Source organism: Nerophis ophidion, linkage group LG14 (genome assembly GCF_033978795.1).
Source record: "Nerophis ophidion isolate RoL-2023_Sa linkage group LG14, RoL_Noph_v1.0, whole genome shotgun sequence".
NCBI lineage: Eukaryota > Metazoa > Chordata > Actinopteri > Syngnathiformes > Syngnathidae > Nerophis > Nerophis ophidion.
The window spans coordinates 31,881,078-31,903,225 of record NC_084624.1 but is presented as its reverse complement, the minus strand read 5'-3'; the positions used below and the strand labels follow the sequence as shown (position 1 = coordinate 31,903,225).

Below are 22,148 nucleotides of genomic sequence, written 5' to 3'. Positions count from 1 at the left end.
GTTCAAGACAATTCTCACCATTAATTCAAAATTGGCTTCAAAATACCTGTCAACTTTTGGATTTGAAAATATGAGGATATTTCCTGGAAAACACGGGGAAATTAAGAACAGATTTTGGGCCTAATCTACTTAAAGTTTGAACATATTAAAACACGTGATAGTCCACACAGAGCTATCTACAGTCATGGTCAAAAGTCTACATAAACTTGTGATGGACATAATGTCATGGCTGTCTTGAGTTTCCAATAATTTCTACAACTCTTGTTTTTTTGTGATAAGAATGATTGGAGTTTGGTTTATTTATGAATTTATTATGGGTCTGCTGAAAATGTGACCAAATCTGCTGGGTCAAAAGTATACATATACCAATGTTAATATTTGGTTAGCCCTGTGATGAGGTGGCGACTTGTCCAGGGTGTACCCAGCGTTCCGCCCGATTATAGCTGAGATAGGCACCAGCGCCCCCCGCGACCGCAAAAGGAATAAGTGGAGAAAATGAATGGATGGATGTCCCTTGGCAAGTTTCACTGCAATAAGGCGCTTTTGGTAGCCATCCACAAGCTTCTGCTTGAATTGTTGACCACTCCTCTTGACAAAATTGGTGCAGTTCAGCTAAATGTGTTGGTTTTCTGACATCGACTTGTTTCTTCAGCATTGTCTACACGTTTAAGTCAGGACTTTGGGAAGGCCATTCTAAAACCTTCATTGTAGCCTGATTTAGCCATTCCTTTACCACTTCTGACGTGTGTTTGGGGTTGTTGTCCTGTTGGAACACCCAACTGCCCCCAAGACCCAACCTCGGGCTGATGATTTTAGGTTGTCCTGAAGAATTTGGAGGTAATCCTCCTTTTTAATTGCCCTATTTACTCTCTGTAAAGCACCAGCTCCATTGGCAGCAAAACCATAAAAGAACCAAACTTCATGAATGTTTTTTGTGACCAACAAGTATGTTCTTCAATTACTCAATCACAAAAAAATAAGAGTTGTAGAAATTATTGTAAACTCAAGACAGCCATGACATTATGTCCTACACAAGTGTATGTAAACTTTTGACCATGACTGTACTAAACGTTTGCGGAGAGGATCACGTCTCTTAAAAGAGCGCAAAGCATTTAATGCGTCTTTCTTCATCTATATGCAGAAAATATGTTGATCATTAGAACACCCACACTTTTGGGAGAAATATATTCAATCAGCACTCGTAAATTTATCAGGGCAAAAACTGTTGTTTTGCGTCTTTATTTAGCACGTTTAAACTCTTAGCGCAAACTGGCACAGTTATGCACAAATGACTGCAAAAAAGGAAGCGATTGCGCTGCAGTGATGGCCGATGGGCAGAGAATCCTCCATCCTACGTGTGTATGAATATATTTAGACAGTCATAAATAAAATAAAATAGACATTGTCAATTATCCTCGGTCATCCATCATCGCTGTCAGGCTTGCCACTGACAGTTTGTGTTTTACTTTTTCCTCTGTGTTTAGTATTTCCTACTTTTAGTTCCTGTCAGCGCTCTTATTTTGTCTGTTTCCTGTTTTTTCCATGTGCGTTGTTTTCCCTCAGCTGCGGCTGATTGGCACCTGGCCACACCTGGCATCAATCAGCCCACTTCTATTTGAATCTGTTTTTGTCCTCCAGTCAGTTGCTGGATTATTGTCTTGTCGATGTCGCTTGTGTATTGTCGCTCTTTCCGTTGCTACCTGTCGTGTCATATCATAGCGTGTCAATGTAGCCGTTGCGGTAAGCTATATTTGATAGGGGTTTGTAGCTTATTGTCTTTTGTTCCCTGCTTCAAAGTTAGTTTTCATATTATAAGTACAACTTATTTTTCTTGCTCGATACCTGCTAGCTTCCACGCTAGTCCTTTTTGTTTGTTATCCGGCCACGTGCGGGCTTTTTGTTTGTACCTTTTGCTTGGTTTTGTCTTAGTGTTTTATTAAACCATGTTTTCTTATTCAATGCCTGCCTCCTTCTCTGCATCTTGGGGTTCGTCAAAAACTAACTCTGACAATCGCATCCTCGCTCATCCATGCGGAATGGACACTGGCCGAGAATCAATGGGCGGCCGAGGGTAGAGTCGGCTCTCTTGGTTGCTTTGTTGGGTCTGCTCCTGTCTCTGGCCATGCTCCCACCACACCAGCAGACGATGGCGTGCAACACCGCAGAGGCCACCACAGTGTATATGTTTTGTTTCTTTTTTTCCTTTTACTTTTGTAGCTGTATGAAGAGATGGCTGGTTGCATCAGCTCTGCTCTTTTAATGTATTTCATTTCCTTTGTGTTCTTTGATGTTTCCCTCTTGTCTGCTCTTGAATGGGATTGTTCTGAAAATCTTAATTTCCCCTCGGGGATTAATAACGTATTTCTGATTCTGATTCTGATTGAACATATATTTCTGTAATTTTAAAGCCGCTGGATGACTTATGGGTTGATTAAAATTAATGTATATCCCCTATATGAAGAAAATAACTTTTTGCTGTGGTTGGATTATCAAAGCATACCTACAGCGCCCTAAAAAGTGGGTTTCCTTGTACATCGTACTGCAGGACTCTTTAAAAAATTCCCATAAAAATTGGTACATGTTATATTTGTGTGCTGTTTGTTTCAAAACATAACAAAATGCCACAATTAGGAACATGATAACATAATTGTGGATGGAAATTAGTGACTCCATGGTGACAGCAGCTCATTTAAATATGGCAGTCGACACCACTTTTGTACTTTTTATCAATTGCACACACAGTCACATGCAACACGGCCATATTTAAAATAAATGGTCTTAGTATCAGGCCTTTAGCTCCTTTTGACAAGTTGAGGACAGAATCAAAGTTGTTTTATTCTTTGGACAGTTTTTGTTTTAGAATTAGTAGCATGTCTGTTACACAAGAATTGAAACTGTCAGTTTTTCTCAATACTTGACTGTGTGCCTTAAAACCCGGTGCGCCTAATTTAGGGAATAATTCTGGTTTTGTTTACCGACATCGAGATAATTTTATTTGGTGCATGGTGTAGTGATGAGTGTGACCAGTAGATGGCAGTCAAACATGAAAAATATGTGTAGACTGCAATTTGATGGCAATATGACTCAAGTAAACAAAAGCAACATTTTATAGGTTCCATGGAAAATAAAGAACATTACACACGGCGCTCAAAAATCTATCAAAATGTTTAGTAAGATTTTGGTAAGTTATGAAGCCACCCCACTTGATGGATTGTCGGTGCATTAAACATGCAAGTATTATTATGCTGTGTGTATAAGTTAAGGTATATTATCTGGTGTTTTGTTTCGCAATATTATGCAAAAGCAACTTTTCTTACCTTCTGGTACCTGCTGATCTGTTTTTGGGATCTGTTTGAATCCTGAAAAATTGTACTGTGCGCCGATAATAAACAATAATAATATGACTCTTTTAATGCGCCCTATAATCCGGTGATACTTATATATGAAAAAAGATCGAAAATAGACCATTCATCAGCAGTGCGCTTCATAATCCGGTACGCCCTATGGTCCGGAAAATACGGTACTGTGTTATTATTCGGATGAAACGCTTGTTACAATAGCCGTGGTCTGTGTCGGTGAGTGTTATACCATACCTTGGGAATAAAGCTGATCTCCCAGCCATCGAAGGAATTGTAGAAAGGTTGCCACTGGACCTCCACTGACGTCTCTGTGATGGATTTGAAGACTAAACCCACCGGATTGGAGAGGTCTGGTGTAGAAGTGAGAGATGTATTATAGTTGCACAGCCCATGAGTCACATCCATCACACGCTGAAGGTGTGCCATGCTGAACTTTACGCTTGTGCATGTATTTGTTTGGTCCGTTGCTTCATGTCTCTTAAAGCATTTCTTACATCATTGCACTTTACTGAAGTGCGTGAAACGGTATCTGATCTTTATCAATGTATACTAAACGGTTCACTTACTACTGTCTCACTGCATCACAGATTTTAAAATAAAAAAATGCATGTGTTTTTAGAATGATGTAATATAAGTCATAATGTCATAAAAGGCCATATTTAGCCTCCATTTTGCTACAGCCCACCTCCATGTTGTCTATGCTGCCTTTTGAGGGAAAATCTGTATTTAGTTTAGTCCCTACAATGTCGTCCAATCATTCTGAACATTCTATGGCTTCTGACACATGATCTTTTTTCTTTTTTTTCTTACACTATTGCAGATACAGGTTTAAGAAAATACATTCAAAGAACCTATCACTAAGCCCTAGAGCAGGGGCCGGCAACCCAAAATGTTGAAAGAACGAAATCGTACCAAAAATACAAAATAGTAATCCGTCTGGAGCCGCAAACATTAAAAGACTTCTATAAATTTTATAAGAAAGCTATATTATCCTACTATCAAAATGACAAAGTGTCGCAGGCCGATGCATATCTTCGTTGACAGAAATGTTGAAATATAATATTTATTCTACACATTTTTACTATACAAAACATTAGTAAAACATCTCAGAGGGTGAGATAACTCCTGGGAATGACTGTCTTAGAACGGCCAAAGTTATAGATGTGTGTATAAACTAAACTCGCCGTGTTTGGAGGAAGAAGAATAGTGAGTTAAATCCCAAGAACACCATACCTACTGTGAAGCATGGGGGTGGAAACATCATGCTTTGGGGCTGTTTTTCTGCTAAGGGGACAGGACGATTGATGCGTGTTAAGGAAAGAATGAATGGGGCCATGTATCGTGAGATTTTGAGCCAAAACCTCCTTCCATCAGTGAGAGCTTTGAATGGTTGACCAAATACTTATTTCCACCATAATTTACAAATAAATTCTTTAAAATTTCTACAATATGAATTACTGGAGTTTTTTTTCACGTTCTGTCTTTCACAGTTGAAGTGTACCTATGATGAAAATTACATACAGTACCTCTGTCATCATTTTAAGTGGGAGAACTTGCACAATCGGTGGCTGACTAAATACTTTTTTGCCCCACTGTATCATTTACTCTAGGTTTTAATTTACCTAACACAGGAGTGTCAAACGTACACACAGGTTTTACCCGGTCTGCTGTATGAGTTTACTAAGTATAAAAATTAGCCAGCATTTTTGAAAGAAACTGATGTTCTAGATGTGTCCACTAGATATTGCAAAAGCAATTATTTGTATCTTTGTAGATTATGCTACATATGTAGAAAAAAAATAAACCACATTAGTTCACAGGTCAAGGAAAATGATCAAATTACATAAATAACATCCTGTAGTTTGATTTTGATATATTTTTTTATCTTGATAGTTTGAAAATGAACACCAATGAGTTGACTAATGAACATTATCACATCATTTATTCAGAAAGTATAAATAACGACAAATAAAGGTAGAATATTATTATTAAAAAATATATATGATTTTTACATTTTCAGAACGTGCTTGTTCTATTTTCAAACAAAAAAAACAATCTGAAGTTGTCTTTATTTTTAAGTTATTGTGCCGTAATTTGACCAGTCCGGCCCACTTGGGAGTAGATTTTTCTCCATGTGGCCCCTGATCTTAAATGAGTTTGACACCCTACATTAGTTTTGTGGCCTGACAGAAGCTGTAAAAAAAATTAAGTTGTTGTATGTGTTCTTTCAATGTTAACAGTAAAATGTACTGCATCAATTGCACGTTATTTACTTTAATATTGTCTGATTGTGCAACAATATGTTCTAAGCAAGTTTCACTGTTGTTGTTGTTGTTGTTAAATATACAGTAATTAAAGATAAATACTTAAATATCTGCTGGACTACTTTAAAGCAATTATACATCAAAGTTATCCGGGGCGGTATAGCTCGGTTGGTAGAGTGGCTGTGCCAGCAACTTGAGGGTTACAGGTTTGATCCCCACTTCCGCCATCCTAGTCACTGCCGTTGTGTCCTTGGGCAAGACGCTTTACCCCCCTGCTCCCAGTACCACCCACACTGATTTAAATGAAACTTAGATATTGGGTTTCACTATGTAAAAGCGCTTTGAGTCACTAGAAAAAAGCGCTATAAAAATATAATTCACTTCACTTCACTCTGTTAAAAAATATAAACATTTTTACATTGTTGTCTGTACAAATGGTGAAACAAGGTTATTGTAAATTATTCATATACTGTATCTTCCTATAAGGGCAGTCTTATTTGCGATGTGGCCCTCAATGAAAAGGAATTTGACACCCCTGATTTACCCTGAACCGCAAGGAGTATTTGGAAAGTTAATTGGAAAGCAGCTGTTATTTGTGAATGTCATTGTTACAATGTCCTCTTGCATCTTCTAAGACAGGGGTCGGGAACCTTTTTGGCTGAGAGAGCCGAGAAGCCAAATATTTTAAAATGTATTTACGTAAGAGCCATATAATATATTTCTAACACTGAACACAACTGAAAGTGTGCATTTTTAAGTAAGACCAACATTTCTAGAGTATAATAGGTCTCTTATTCTTTGTAATAATGTTGTTATTCTGAAGCTAACTTAGGAGGGGGCGTGGCCTGCGGGTCTGCAGCGAAGCGGGGTGTTGCCAGGACCGGCCTTGAAATCAGCGACATATGTGTAAATGGCCCACCTGGGCCTTGTTGAAGAACCCCCAAGAGGGCTAGCCCTACACTAACAAATAATAAATAAATAATTTCTTACCCGTAAGGCAACTTCTTGAACATGTGCGGTAGAAAAAAGGATGGAAGGATTCAAATGCATCAGCATTTTTATATTTTTAACGTTATTTTTAACACTGTGATTACAAGTGGAATTATTCATTACTTATTGTGTTAAGCAGTGTCAGCTCAGATTTATCCGAGAGCCAGATGCAGTCATCAAAAGAGCCACATCTGGCTCACGAGCCATAGGTTCCCAACCTCTGTTCTAAGAGAACACAGCCTGTGGGTTCAATGTACACAATTGAATATCTTAGTTCAATGGATCAGCAACCCACAGCTCTCAAGCCGCATGCGGCTCTTTAGTGCCACCCTAGTGGCTCCCTGGAGCATTTTTAAAAATGATTGAAAATGGAAAAAGAATGGGGGGGAAAAAATATTTTTTTTGGTTTAGTATATTTTTTGTTTGAGGACAAACATGACACAAACCTTTCCCAATTGTTAGAAAGTTCACTGTTTAATATGTTCGTGTGTATGCTTCACTGATGAGAGTATTTGGTGAACATCGTTTTGTCCTACTAATTTTAGCGGTTCTTGAACTCACCATTGTTTAGATTGTGATGCAGCAGTTTTTTTACATGCAAAATGTTCCACTCCTTTGTCTCATTTTGTCCACCATAAGATTCATGCTGTGCATGAATGCACAAAAGTGCACTTTGTTGATATTATTGACTTGATGGCATTCTAATCTGACATATTTGTTCAGTGCAGGACTGCAAGCTAATCAATGCTAACATGCTACTTAGGCTAGCTGTATGTACATATTGCATCATTATGCCTCATTTATAGGTATATTTGAGCTCATTCAATGTCCTTTACTTTTATCCTCTTTGTATATAATTTAGTTTTGCATGTCCCATGACACATTATATGTATGTACTATTGGCTGCATTTTACATAGTTGTTTGTGTGCCATGTTGTTCCAGACCACAGCAAATGTTACCTAGTGTGCTAAATATTGTAATAGATATATTAAAAGAAGACAGGTTGCCGTTTCCTTTAACTTGGACACACACATCTATACCTTCGGCCATTAAAAGCCAGTAATTTCAAGGAGTTTTCTCACCCCCTAAGTATCCTCTTATTTACTAAGGGTTTCTAGTAGGGCTGTGAATCTTTGGGTGTCCCACGATTCGATTCAATATCGATTCTTGGGGTCACGATTCGATAATATATCGATTTTTTTGATTTGATTCGATTCTCGATTCAAAAACGATATTTTTCCGATTCAAAACGATTCTGTATTCATTCAATACATAAGATTTCAGCAGGATGTACTCCAGTCTGCTGACATGCTAGCAGAGTGGTAGATTTAAAAAAAAAAAAAAAAAGCTGTTATAATTGTAAAGGACAATGTTTTATCAATAATGTAAATTTGTTTTAACTATTAAACGAACCACAAATATGACTTATTTTATCTTTGTGGACACATTGGACACAGTGTGTTGTCAAGCTTATGAGATGCGATGCAAATGTAAGCCACTGTGACACTATTGTTCTTTTTTATTATTTTTATAAATGTCTAATGATAATGTCATTGAGGGGTTTTTAATCACTTCTATGCTGAAATTATAACTAATATTGATACTGTTGTTGATAATATTCATTTTTGTTTCATTACTTTTGGTTTGTTCTGTGTCGTGTTTGTGTCTCCTCTCAATTGCTCTGTTTATTGCAGTTCTGAGTGTTGCTGGTTCAGGTTTGGTTTTGGAATTGGATTGCATTGTTATGGTATTGCTGTGTAGTGGTTTGTTGGATTGATTAAAAAAATAAATAAATAAATAAATAAATAAAAAAATAAAATAAAATTTAAAAAATCGATTTTTTTCAAAATGAGAATCGATTCTGAATCGCACAACGTAAACGATTCAATTCGTATTCGAATCGATTTTTTCCCACACCCCTAGTTTCTAGTGTTGTAAAAATGTGTATAATAAATATTAGATTTCACCATTTCTGTCAACAAACACTTGCTTCAGCCTGCGAGACAGTCATTCTGATAGTAGGCTAATATAGCTAATATATATGTGTTGCCTTCATTATAAGACTTATATACAGCTTTTAATTTTTTGCTGCTCCAGACAGATTTGTTTTTTGTATTCCTGGTTCAATATGACTCTTTCAACGTTTTTTGTTGACGACCATCTAGTGGTATTCCAGGTATAGTAAAGTGCTATACAAATAAAGACCATTTACGCCAAACAATCACTTAATTAAAGTACAATGTTTTATTTTCCTATATTCAAATTTGGTGTTACTGTTCAAACTGCATGTGTGTAATGTTACAATGGCCAACAAATATGAATATACTTGTTAACCAAAACATATGCCTTATTGTTACTGCTACGCTACTGTATTTTAACGTTGATCATTATGGTGGTATTTGGTGGTATAACCACCGGTTTGTAGCACAGCACAGTAGCAACACAGAAAATTGTGTATTTAAAGTAGGGTTGCATTGCCAATTATGCAAATTTATTTTTTACATTAAGTGCTGATTTAAGCTACAGTATATAGAAGATCAAAAATATATAAAAAATGCATTAGATGTCCGCGGGATGTTTTTTATCCTTACACTTTACTGTATGAGAAGTGAGAAAGCAAAACACCCCCACAAACAGTATGTGTTTGTGAGGGTGTGTTAGGGAGAGTAGCAGGTGATATTCTCACTACAGTTATGTGTGAAGAAAAATAACGGATTGTTGTCTTAAAATATGACAAGTGAATATAACATCACACCACACTTACAGGTTGTGACGGTAATACTGGCAGGGGCGCTGATGCTGTTGTTAATGACCGCAAACACGTTGATGTTGTACTCCAGACCCGCATCCAGGTCTGAGATGGTGCAGGAGGTGGTGTTCCCCGGCATCCGCAGTTCTAGTTGGACGCCTGAGAGTTAGGAAAGGTTTAGTTTTCAGTTTTTAAGAATCGGATTTGTCAATAGATTTCAACCGGTTATCACCCACCTCCGGGACTGCTTGGTGTGTAGGTCACGAGGAAATCTGTTAGAACCACAGAACCTTCCCATTCCAGCTCAATGGCTGTATCTGTTACCTCTCGGACCTTCAGGTTCATGGCAGGGGCCACTGTAAAAGAAGAAGCAGTAAATTGGTGGTTAGGGATAGAGGAGAAAACACAATGTGGTGTTAGTGCAAGTGAAGACAGACCATGGATCGACATTTGCTATTAAACTAAACCACTCAAAAAAATGCCTTGAGGAATGGACACCACAGGGGACGGGTGTTAGATACAATTGTCATGATCCCTCATGACAGTTTTTAAATTACCGTATTTTCCAGACCATAGGGCGCACCGGATTATAAGGCAGACTGCCGATGAATGGTCTAGTTTTGATCTTTTTCATATCTTAGGCGCACCGGATTATGAGGGCGCATTAAAGAAATCATTTTATCATTATTTTTTTCGAAACTAAAAACACTTCCTTGTGGTCTGCATAATGGTGGTTATTTGGTCAAAATTTTGCATGGATTGTGTTTTACAGATCATCTTCAAGCCGCTTTCTGTGGACAGTCTTATTTACGTTGCTCACCTTTGGCAGCGTCTTCTCCCCGTCATGTAACAACGGGAGTGGAAGAAGTGTCAAAAGATGGAGCTAACTGTTTTAATGGCATTCAGACTTTACTTAAATCAATAAGGGAGCAGCACCTTCTCATCCGGACACAACAACACCAGAAATATGTCCCGTGAAAAAACATCCGACCGGAACTCTAATAACTAAAGTTCCTTGGGTGAATAATGTAAATTCACTACACCGGTATGTTTTAGCGCTTTCATGGCGAGTTTACTGACAGATATAAGTAATAACGTTACACTACTTTATATTAAAAATGGGAACAGCATAGGATGAATGTCACATAAGAAGATGGAGAAAAAGAAGAAACTTATCGACTGTATATCCCAAATAAAGATCAGCAGGTACCAGAAAGTAAGAAAAGTTGCTTTTTCATAATATTGAAATGAAATGAAATTAAATAAGTTTATTTCGGTCATATAATCAATCAAATCAATCAACCATTTTGTGTGATCAGTTATACAGTACATGTTATACGTAAACAATTATACACATTTACACACGAAAGAAAAGAAAAAGAATGACCAAAAAAGGAATAGGCTGAAGCCAAAGCTTATATTTGCCTATCCTGTACCTTCACTGAAGATTAGATTGCCTGGAACATCAACGTTAAAAAAAATATATTCCAAAACAAAATGCCAGAAAATATAGCTTACGTTATACACACACCATAATAATACTTGTATGTTGAAGCACATCAAGCAGTGCGGCATGGTAGCTTACCAAAGTCGTACTAAAACATTTTGATAATTTTTTCAGCACCGAGTGTAATGTGTTATATTTTCAATGGAACATTTAAAATGTTGGTGTTGTTTACTTGAGACATATTGCCATCATAGTGCAGCCTACACTTATCTCTTATGTTTAACAGCCATCTACTGGTCACACTTATCATTACACCATGTACCAAATAAAATAGCTTCCTTACAGTAGGTACACCGGGTTTTAAGGCGCACTTTCGAGTTTTGACGGGAAAAAAGGATTTTAACTGTGCCTAAGAGTCTGGAAAATACGGTATGTTTATGTTCCTGTATATCTTCCTGACCAATGGTCTTACTTTGTCCTACTTCTTGTGTTGCTTCCTTGTTTCTGCCACTTTACTTTTGGCCTGTTCACGGTTTCCCTCCATTTCTTCTGATTGTCAATCAGAAGGATTCTTATGTCCAGCGACGTGGACTTGCGTTTGCTGCATGTTAGCTGTTGGTAAAGTCTAGTGTATGTTTGCATACCATGTTTGTGTGTTTTCGCTTTGCCTTTCTTTGCTTCCTAAATCAACTTTGCCTCACTGTTTTTTTATACCCATAGTCCACTGCTGCGACCACAGTGGTGCTCCCTTGGTTGTTCCAAATAAACATACTCTTAACCTGCACGTCACTTGTCTTGAAACACATCAGCCAGACAATGTAGGGGAAAAAAAACTAGCAAGCTGAAAAACAGTTTTCTCCTACTGTTGTGAACTGATTCAATTCCGCCAACAGTCACAAGAAAATGTATGCAATACTATATTGTGACACTGCCAAAAAGTTCTGTTTCAGCGTATGAATAATGACTTTTGAAATGACAAATTAGGGGGTTTTGTGTTAGTGTCTGCTTTTATGATTAGTATTTTTTGTCATTTTTGTTTTTATTGTACTGCCCTAGTGGATGGCACTTAACTTCTTAAACCAAGAAATTGACAAAGAAGAGATTGTATTTTATTATATTTTATTATATTTTCTGCATCTTGGGGTGACGCCACCAGCCGCCAAGTGAGCACAGTGTCAGTGCAGGACTGTGTGTTGGAATTGAGTTAAACAAACAAATGCAAATAAAACCCCTTTATATTTAATTGTTTATACCCTTAAATTCTGACATCTCATTTATTTTGTATAATTTTAGAATAGTTTTTTTCAAACAATACTTTTACGTGGTCGCTAAAAATATTATACATTGATGTATTATCATTACTACAGTATTTTTCGGACTATAAGGCGCACTTAAAATCCTTTAATGTATCTAAAAAATGGACAGTGTGCCTTATAACCCAGTGCTCCTAATGTACGGCATGATTCTTGTTGCTCTTGCCAACCTCAAAGTTATTATATTTGGTACATAGGGTAATGATAAATGGGACCAGTAGATGGCAGTCACTCATAAGAGATAAACCAGTAAACAACAGCAAAACTTAAATTGTTCCATTGAAAATATAGATTATCACATTCGGCGCTCGAAAATCTGTCAAAATGTTTTTAGTATGACTTCGGTAAGCTATGAAGCCACACCACTTGATGGATTGTCACCGCATTAAACATATAAGTATTACTATGGTACGTGTATAAGAACCGCAAAATGGCACCGATTAGCAGACATATTACCTGCCGTTTTGTTTCGCAATATTATGCAAAACCAACTTTTCTTACCTTCTGGTACCTGCTGATCTGTATTTGGTATCTGTGTAGTCTGTAACTGATAAGCTTCTTCGTTTTCTCCAACTTCTTGTTATGAGACATTCACCTTCCACTGTTGCCATTTCTAATATAAAGTAGCGTTAGGTTCTTACTTAATTTGTATATCTGTTAGTAGACTAGCTATCAAAGTGCTAAAAACTGTAGTAGTTTTACATAATTCACCCACGGAACTTTAGTTATTAGATGGTTCCGGTCAGACGGTTTTTCACGGGACCCATTTCTGGCGTTGTTGTTGCATTTTTGAGCCACAAATGAGAAGATGCTGCTCTATTATTGATTTAAGTAAAGTCTGCCATTGAACAGTTCGCTCCATCTTTTGACACTTCTTCCACTCCCGTCCTTGCACGCTACACCGCTACAACAAAGATGACAGGGAGAAGACGCCGTCCAAGGTTAGCCACGTAGGTAAGACCGCCCACAAAACAGCACACCCTGAAAAGACGTTCAGAAAGCTACCTGAAGATATGTAAAACATAATCTATGCAACACTTTCACCAAAGAACCGCCATCACATGTTCTGTACACCACAAGATAGTGTTTTACATTGAGAAAAAAATCTGAATATGACCCCTTAATGCGCCCTATAATCCAGTGCGCTTTATATAAAAAAAAAGACCTGCTCATCGGCAGTGCGCCTTTTAATCCGGTGCACCCTATAGTCCGAAAAATACGGGAATATTGCATTTAGAAAATATATATTTTTATTTTCTGCGATAAGGTGGCGACTTATCCAGGGGGTACCCGCCTTCCGCCCGAATGCAGCCAAGATAGGCTCCAGCACCCCCCGTGACCCCAAAAAGGGACAAGCTGTAGAAAATGGATGGATGGATATTTTTATATTTTTACTTGAGCCAAACAATCATTCAATTTGCTCAACAGTGAATATTAAAGGTGATTAAAGGGAAAACAAGTAACGTTGATTACTACTCAAAGCGCTTTATAATGTGCAACACATTCTTTAAGTTACATTTAAACCAGTGTGGGTGGCACTGGGAGCAGGTGGACAAAGTGTCCTGCACAAAGACACAGCAGCAGCGAATAGGATGGCGGAAAAGGGAATCGAACTTTGAACCCTCAAGTCACTGGCAGGCATACTTGCCAACATGGAGAACTCAGATTTCGGGAGATGGGGGGTGTAGCAACAGGGGTGTATTATGTAGCGTCCCGGAAGAGTTAGTGCTGCAAGGGGTTCTGGGTATTTATTCGGTTGTGTTTATGTTGTGTTACGGTGCGGATGTTCTCCCGAAATGAGCTTGTCATTCTTGTTTAGTGTGGGTTGACAGTGTGGCGCGTATTTGCAACAGTGTTAAAGTTGTTTATACGGCCACCCTCAGTGTGACCTGTATGGCTGTTGACCAAGTATGGATTGCATTCGCTCATGCGTGTGTGTAAGAGCCGTATATATTATGTGACTATGCCGACACACTATTTGTATGGAGGAAAATCAGACGTGACGACAGGTTGTAGAGGACGCTAAAGGCAGTGCCTTTAAGGCACACCCCCAATTTTGTTGTCCTGGTGGAAATCAGGAGAAATTCGGGAGAATGGTTGCCCCCGTAGATTTTCGGGAGGGGCACTGAAATTCGGGAGTCTCCTGGAAAAATTGGGAGGGTTGGCAAGTATGCTGGCAAGGCTGCTCTACCAACTGGACATAGAAACAGTTTTACGTAAGAAAACCCTGTTAGGAAAACAAATATATATTGGAGTAACACAAAAAATGTCCAAAATACAGCATAACTTTACTGAAGGGAAACAAAATCAGTCTTTGTCCCCTGAGGGTTAATGGTATCAAAATGGGAAAAATGTTTCCAGAGGCATTTCTGTTGGGTTTTGCTACACATCTCATGTATCACATTTGGTAACATCATATCCAGTGTTTTGTTTATTTGGTGGGTGTCACGGCGGGGTCACATGTTAATGCACGGATACTTTTCCCAGAATGTGGATGGAACTCTGGAGGCAGTGTGCAGGTAGGACAATGATTTATTTACCATAAATCAGTCAGGAAATACAGCTCAAAAAGAAAAGCATGCTGAACGCATGGGAAGCGATGGCAAAGCTTAGTCCAAAAACAGGAATCTAGGAACATGTTGAATGTGAGCAAACAAGACAGCCAGACCAAGTGTGGCGAAAAGCAGAAATAAATAGCTCGCTGATTAGTGCCCAGGAGCAGATGAGCGTCCCGAACACTAATCAGAGGCAGGTGAAAATAATCTGCACCCATGGCAACTAAAACAAAAACCCAGGGGTGCTGAAAACAAAACTGAGGGAGTCAAAATAAAACAGAACATGATCGGGTTGGCGTTCAAAATTGATACACTCGGGACGACAGTCTGTTTGCAGGGACAGAGACCGCCTGACGGCTGGGTCTTGGTTTGGTCTGGTCCGTTTGATCCTGGACTGTGTTCCCACTAGGGTTGTATGGTACAGTACTACGATACTAATAAATCATATTCGGTACTTTACTGCCTCTAAAAAGTACCGGTCCCAGACCGCCCTCACGCACCCGTCCTCGTCATGTCGTGTCATTGCTGGTTTACGAGCAGAGGAGCATTTTCGGCAGTGAATAATCACAGAGTACTTACAAGCAGACACAGTGTGTAGACAGAAAAGGGAGAATAGATGCATTTTGGCTTAAAAACTAACAATAAAGGTGAAGTTATAACACCAGCAGAAAGAAGTGCTTTAAGACATGGCTAACTAGCTAAAAGCTAACGTCCATCTGCCGTCGGTTGTGTTTTTATACACACTTAAATAAATTGCCAGAAATAACCAATTTGCTCAATTTACCTTTAATAAATACGTCTATATGTATAAAAAAAATGGGTATTTCTGTCTCTCATTCCGTTGTACTTTTTTTTTCCCTTTTACGGAAGGTTTTTTGGAGAGAATAAATGATGAAAACAACACTTAATTTAACGGTTTAAAAGAGGAGAAAACCGGAAAAAAATGAAAATTAAATTTTGAAACATAGTTTATCTTCAATTTCGAACCTCTAAAATTCAAAATTCAACCCAAAAAAATGAAAAGAAAAACTAGCTATTTCGAATCTTTTTGAAAATATTTAAAAAAGAATTTATGGAACATCCATCCATCCATCTATCCATTTTCTACCGCTTATTCCCTTTCGGGGTCGCGGGGGGCGCTGGCGCCTATCTCAGCTACAATCGGGCGGAAGGCGGGGTACACCCTGGACAAGTCGCCAGCTCATCGCAGGGCCAACACAGATAGACAGACAACATTCACACGCACATTCACACACTAGGGCCAATTTAGTGTTGCCAATCAACCTATCCCCAGGTGCATGTCTTTGGAAGTGGGAGGAAGCCGGAGTACCCAGAGGGAACCCACGCATTCACGGGGAGAACATGCAAACTCCACACAGAAAGATCCCGAGCCTGGATTTGAACCCAGGACTGCAGGACCTTCATATTGTGAGGCAGACGCACTAACCCCTCTGCCACCGTGAAGCCCTTTATGGAACATCATTAGTAATTTTTTCTGATTAAGATTAATTTTAGAAATTTTGATGACATGTTTTAAATAGGTTAAAATCCAATCTGCACTATGTTAGAATATATAACAAACTGGACCAAGCTATATTTCTAACAAAGACAAATCATTATTTCTTCTAGATTTTCAAGAACAAAATTTTAAAAGAAATTCAAAAGACTTTGAAATAAGATTTAAATTTGACTCTACAGATTTTCTAGATCTGCCAGAATAATTATTATGAATTTTAATCATAATAAGTTTGAAGAAATATTTCACAAATATTCTTCGTCGAAAAAACAGAAGCTAAAATTAAGAATTAAATAAAAATGTATTTATTATTCTTTACAGTAAAAAAAAAAAAAAAAATACTTGAACATTGATTTAAATTGTCAGGAAAGAAGAGGAAGGAATTTAAAAGGTAAAAAGGTATATGTGTTTAAAAATCCTAAAATAATTTTTAAGGTAGTATTTTTCCTCTAAAATTGTCTTTCTGAAAGTTATAAGAAGCAAGGTTAAAAAAAATAAATGAATTCATTCAAACAAGTGAAGACCAAGTCTTTAAATTATTTTCCTGGATTTTCAAATTCTATTTGGGTTTTGTCTCTCTTAGAATAAAAAATGTCGAGCAAAGCGACACCAGCTTGTTAGTAAATAAAAACAATAAAAAAAAATAGAGGCAGCTCACTGTTAAGTGCTGCTGTTTAAGCTATTTTTAGAACAGGCCAGCGGGTTACTCATCTGGTCCTTACGGGCTACCTGGTGCCCGCGGGCACCGCGTTGGTGAGCCCTGCCATAGTGTTTCTAGTCGATACTACTATGATTATGTCGATATTTTTTGGCATCATCTTCTTTCGTTTTTTTTTTTTTTATTCGTATTATGTTTATTTACTCAGGAAATATGTCCCTGGACACATGAAGACTTTCAATATGGCCAATGTATGATCCTGTAACTACTTGGTATCGGATTAATACCCAAATTTGTGGTGTCCTCCAAAACTAATGTAAAGCATCCAAACAACAGAAGAATAAGTGATTATTAAATTTTATCAGAAGTGTAAATAGAACAGAAAGAAAGTAAGCATATATTATCAGTAAATTAACATAACGATTAATAATTAATTTTCTACCACTTGTCCTTAATAATTTGGACAAAATAATAGAATGATAAATGACACAATATGTTACTGCATTAGTCAACAGACAAATTATAAGACTTTGTTTGCTTACTTACTGTCATCTCTTTGTGATCATGTTCTGTTTAGTTATGTTCTGTTTTGTTTTGTTTTTGACTGTTCCTGTTTTTGCGCACCCTGGTTTGTTTTAGTTTCCGTGACAACCATTAGTTTCACCTGGCTCATTTGTTTGGACTCACGCACATGTCAATAATCACAACACTATTTCAGCCTGTAGTTGCCAGGCAGTCAGCCTGGCGACATCACCCTCTGAACACCCTTAAAACCTGATTGCTCACTTCTTGCCATGAAATCACAGTAAGTGTTTTCGTTTTTGTTGTTCATAGTACTGCCATTGTGCAAGTTTTTGTTTTTGTTCATCCTCTGTGAGCGCCTTTCGTTTGTCCCTTTTTTTTAAATTAAGATCAAAAGATGTGATTACCTTCACGCCATGTACGTTCCAATCACTTTGCACCATGGGAAAACAATCAACACCAAAGACCACGCCATGACACTTACTACTAAAAGATAAGTTGTCTCATATGTTCACTATTTTATATAAGGACAAATATGCAATAATCAATCATCAATCAATGATTATTGCATATTTTAATAAATTACCGTAAGATTTGTTGTTAAAATAAAGCCAATAGTGCCATTTTGGTGGTCCCCTTTATTTAGAAAAGTACTGAAAAATACCGTATTTTTCACAGTATAGGTCGCCCTCGAGTATAAGTCGCACCTGCCAAAAATGCATAATAAAGAAAGAAAAAAACATATATAAGGCGCACTGGAGTATAAGTCACATTTTTGGGGGAAATGTATTTGATAAAACCCAACACCAAGAATAGACATTTGAAAGGAAATGTAAAATAAATAAAGAGTAGTGAACAACAGGCTGAATAAGTGTACGTTATATGACGCATAAATAACCAACTGAGAAGGTGCCTGCTATGTTAACATATTATGGTAAAATTCATTCAAATAACTATAACATATAGAAAATGTTATACGTTTACCAAACAATCTGTCAGTCCTAATCGCTAAATCCGATGCAATCTTATATGTTTAGTCTCTTACGTGAATGAGCTAAATAATAGTATTTGATATTTTACGGTAATGTGTTAATAATTTCACACATAAGTCGCTCCCGAGTATAAGTCGCACCCCCGGCCAAACTATGAAAAAAACTGCGACTTATACTCCAAAAAATACGGTACCAAAATATTGGTATCGGTACTCGTTCACACTAATAACCAGACCAACTGTGCGCAAACCAGCCCACAAAATGAAAAAGCCAAACATCCGGTGTTTTAGTCGTATTAACTACTGTCAACTTCTCATCTCTGCAGTTTTTAAGTACAGAAAAAAAACTGAGTTCGCAGAACTGTTTTCCTTCCAAGCCGCTTAAAAGGGGCACAGCGGCAACAAGTGGCCAAGTGTTAAACACGAGAGGGAGAGCACGGTCCTTCATCCAGGATGAAGTGGCAATCGTGAAGTCAAGTCATGTGCCCAGAGGAGGCGTTGTGTGTGTGGAATCCAAATGCTGCATAAACAAGAGTGTTTACAGCGCCTTCTGCCAAAAACAACCATGGCGAAGGAGTGGAGGCAGGTGAAGGACAGGGTGGCGAAGACTAAACAGATGACAACATCTGTCTGAGTGAAAGAAATGAGGACGCGCGTCCGGACTGGCGACATTGTGACGAAACCTCTAAAAAGGAGTTTGGTGCAATCCCATCCTCATCTGTGCATCCTGTGATATTAGTCTCCGCCACACTGAAAGGAATCCTCCGCAGGGACTCGTTGGGACACTTTAGTGGCCTTTTCAGCTACCTCCTCACACACTTGACAGATGGCCACAGGCTGTTTAGCATTTTGCTCACTTCTAGCAGCAGTGATTCTGCATTAGAGGTGGGGGCTTCTGACTCATTCATGTAAAAGAGATTTATATATTTCAAACACCCGGAGCACTATCAAGTATATGAAGGCAATTACACTTCAGAAGAACAGCAGTAACCTGCATGTGAAATGCGGATGATTGCATTGGAGTAAAGGAAATGAAGATGAAGGTCAAACACGCAAATGAGAAGAACTCACAGAAGCAATGTAACATGAGTGAAAGTGGCATTGCTGTTCTACGCTAAACTCAATGATCGGATCATATAAATACAGCTAGTGATACAGCAGAACTATTCAACTGGCATCCCAAGAATGACATCAGTCCTTATGTTATATTCAAAACTTGGGAGAGAAAGATTTTTGCAGTAAATTCCTAAAAACACTTGAGTGCTCTGTTATATAGAGGATCTTGGACCATTGTAAACACATCAAAATATCCTTGCATTGACATTTTAAAGGAGAACATTATCACCAAACTTATGTAAGCGTCAATATATACCTTGATGTTGCAGAAAAAAGACCATATGATTTTTTAACCGATTTCCGAACTCTAAAAGGGTGAATTTGGCGATTGAAACGCCTTTCGATTGTTCGCTGTCGGAGCGATGACCTTTCACCCTTGACGTCACAATGGGAAGCAATCGTCCATTTTCTCAAACACATTACACACACCAAGTCAAACGAGCTCTGTTATTTTCCGTTTTTTCGACTGTTTTTTGTACTTTGGAGACATAATGCCTCGTTGGTGTGTTGTCGGAGGGTGTAACAACACGAACAGGGAGGGATTCAAGTTGTCTTACGTGGAGTGTGCTAATCAGGCATATGAATGGTCACAGCATGCTAATCGATACTAACATGCTATTTAGTCTAGCTGTAGGTATTTATGCCTCATTTGTAGCTATATATGCATCCAGCCTTTCCCTCCACCCACATTTAATGCCAAACAAACACATACCAATCGACAGATTTAAGTTGCACCGGTGGTCAAAAGATGCAATCGTTGGTTAGAAGGCGATCGCCGAATTCGTTCTCGTTGCAGCTGTCTGTCGTGATATGGCTTGAGTTTCTTCTTCAATTTTGTTTTCGCTATCTGCCTCCACACTCCAACCATCCGTTTCAATACATGCGTAATCTGTTGAATTGCTTAAGCCGCTGATATCTGAGTCTGAATCCGAGCTAATGTCGCTGTATCTTTCTGTGCTATCCGCCATGTTTGTATGTATTTACATCACGCAGTGACGTCACAGGAAAATGGAGGGGTGTATAAAGCGATGGTGAAAATCAGGCACTTTGAAGCAGTTTTTCGGGATATTGCGTGATGGGAAACATTTTTAAAAAAACTTCGAAAAATAAAATAAGCCACTGGGAACTGATTTTTATTGGTTTTAACCCTTCTGAAATTGTGATAATGTTCCCTTTTAACCTTGTTAACATATACAAAACACAAAGGTCCAAACTAAGGTGTTGCTGTAGCTCATTTACTTCAGATGCAGCCGGTAGTCATTTGTTCAACTTCTTTAGTTATCCTAGCAATCTTCCCCAAGGTTCCATTTTAGGCCCCTTCTACACTAAGGTTATCCAGGGTGAAACCCACCTAACCTTATCCTTGTCCACACACACACACAATGGTCGTTTAAGACTCCTCTGCCCCTCTGTCAGACAGCCAGCGCAACGCGACCTAATACGCATGCGCGGAAAAATGCGCATGTCATTATCTCCAGTGTTGCTTTGTGTGCAACTTTTTAAATTTAACTTATCTGAACAATATCCAGTGTTGTGGTATTTAATTTAACTGGAATCCAGTGTGCTGGGGGGCCCGGCCCAATTGTAGTGAATCACACCTGAGATATCATAAATTAATCAAATCTTTAATAAACACATGAAAGTACACAATGTGATAAAGAACAGTTTGCAACAATCTTTAGGATCTAGTCACTGTCCTCACTCAATTGCCTTCCCCTTCATTGGCCATTTTTTTTTTTTATGACTTTATATACTCTGGACCTTGAGGTTGAGTCCATGGCATAGATGGCGGACAATAACTGATACAGTCTACTTTGCCAGTCCAAAAGCATTCGCCGTTTTCTGTAGTCTTCCCTCGATGGCCAAGTAATTCAAACCACACGCTACCTTTTTTTTTAATCACATCCACGGTAGCCCGCATTATCGTTGTCTCTCCTTTGACAAATGGACAAAGTTTTTCAGTAAGTAGAATCACAGCTGACCTGGACATTCGAAATTTCTCTTGTTGTCTGAGAGGTGTTGTATCCGAAATATCTGCAATCGCTTTTTCTTAAGATATCCATGTGGGATTTCCACAAGCGTCTGTACAGACGGAAGGAGAAACACGGGCATGTCTGGACGTCTCGACTAAATATTTCTAGTGTTTACCTCCGAGTTACGTAACCACTTTACTATGAAGCTGGCTGTGGTTGACAACACTTCCTCTCCGAACTCAGTTTGTAAACGATCAATGAGTCCATCCAAAGCTAAGAGCTGTAGATTCAAGAAGTAAACAGCGCACAAAAAATTGTCCAAAGAGGGGGACCTTAAACGATAGTTCAGTGTGGCTAAAACGGGGCTTAGGCTAAATAATTATTCGTTTAAGGGTTTATCGGGGTTAGTGTAGCATGGCCTTAGGGCCTCCTTTGGGTTATTCAGCACGTGGCCTGCCAGTTCAGTTAAAAAACTTTGTGTTTTGCAAACAAATCCCCAAAACACTAGTTTGCTGTGTTATAGAAATGATCGTTGACTAGCTGTTCTGGAGAAGGTCCTTAAAACAACATAGTGCTCCTGAAACTACAGTAACTCTGACAAAATAAATAGACCAGAATCAAATGTCTACTGTGCAAGATGCTGTGGAGAATGTACAGAACAAGACTAATGGGGAAGGAAGAAGTCCTTAACTTT

At 38.3% G+C, this 22,148-nt stretch overlaps 1 protein-coding gene across 2 annotated transcripts in view; it reads right to left on the bottom strand.

The window, feature by feature from the left end:
• The window catches only part of tnr (tenascin R (restrictin, janusin)), a 221,649-nt gene that overhangs the window by 129,959 nt on the left and 69,542 nt on the right, over positions 1 to 22,148 (bottom strand). For both annotated transcript variants that reach the window (XM_061920431.1, XM_061920430.1), the window contains exons 8-10: positions 9,600 to 9,719; positions 9,379 to 9,522; positions 3,594 to 3,709 (exon numbers count right to left, since the gene is read on the bottom strand). In XM_061920431.1, coding sequence (XP_061776415.1) covers positions 3,594 to 3,709; positions 9,379 to 9,522; positions 9,600 to 9,719 — 380 coding nt within the window. The remainder of the gene's footprint in view (positions 1 to 3,593; positions 3,710 to 9,378; positions 9,523 to 9,599; positions 9,720 to 22,148) is intronic.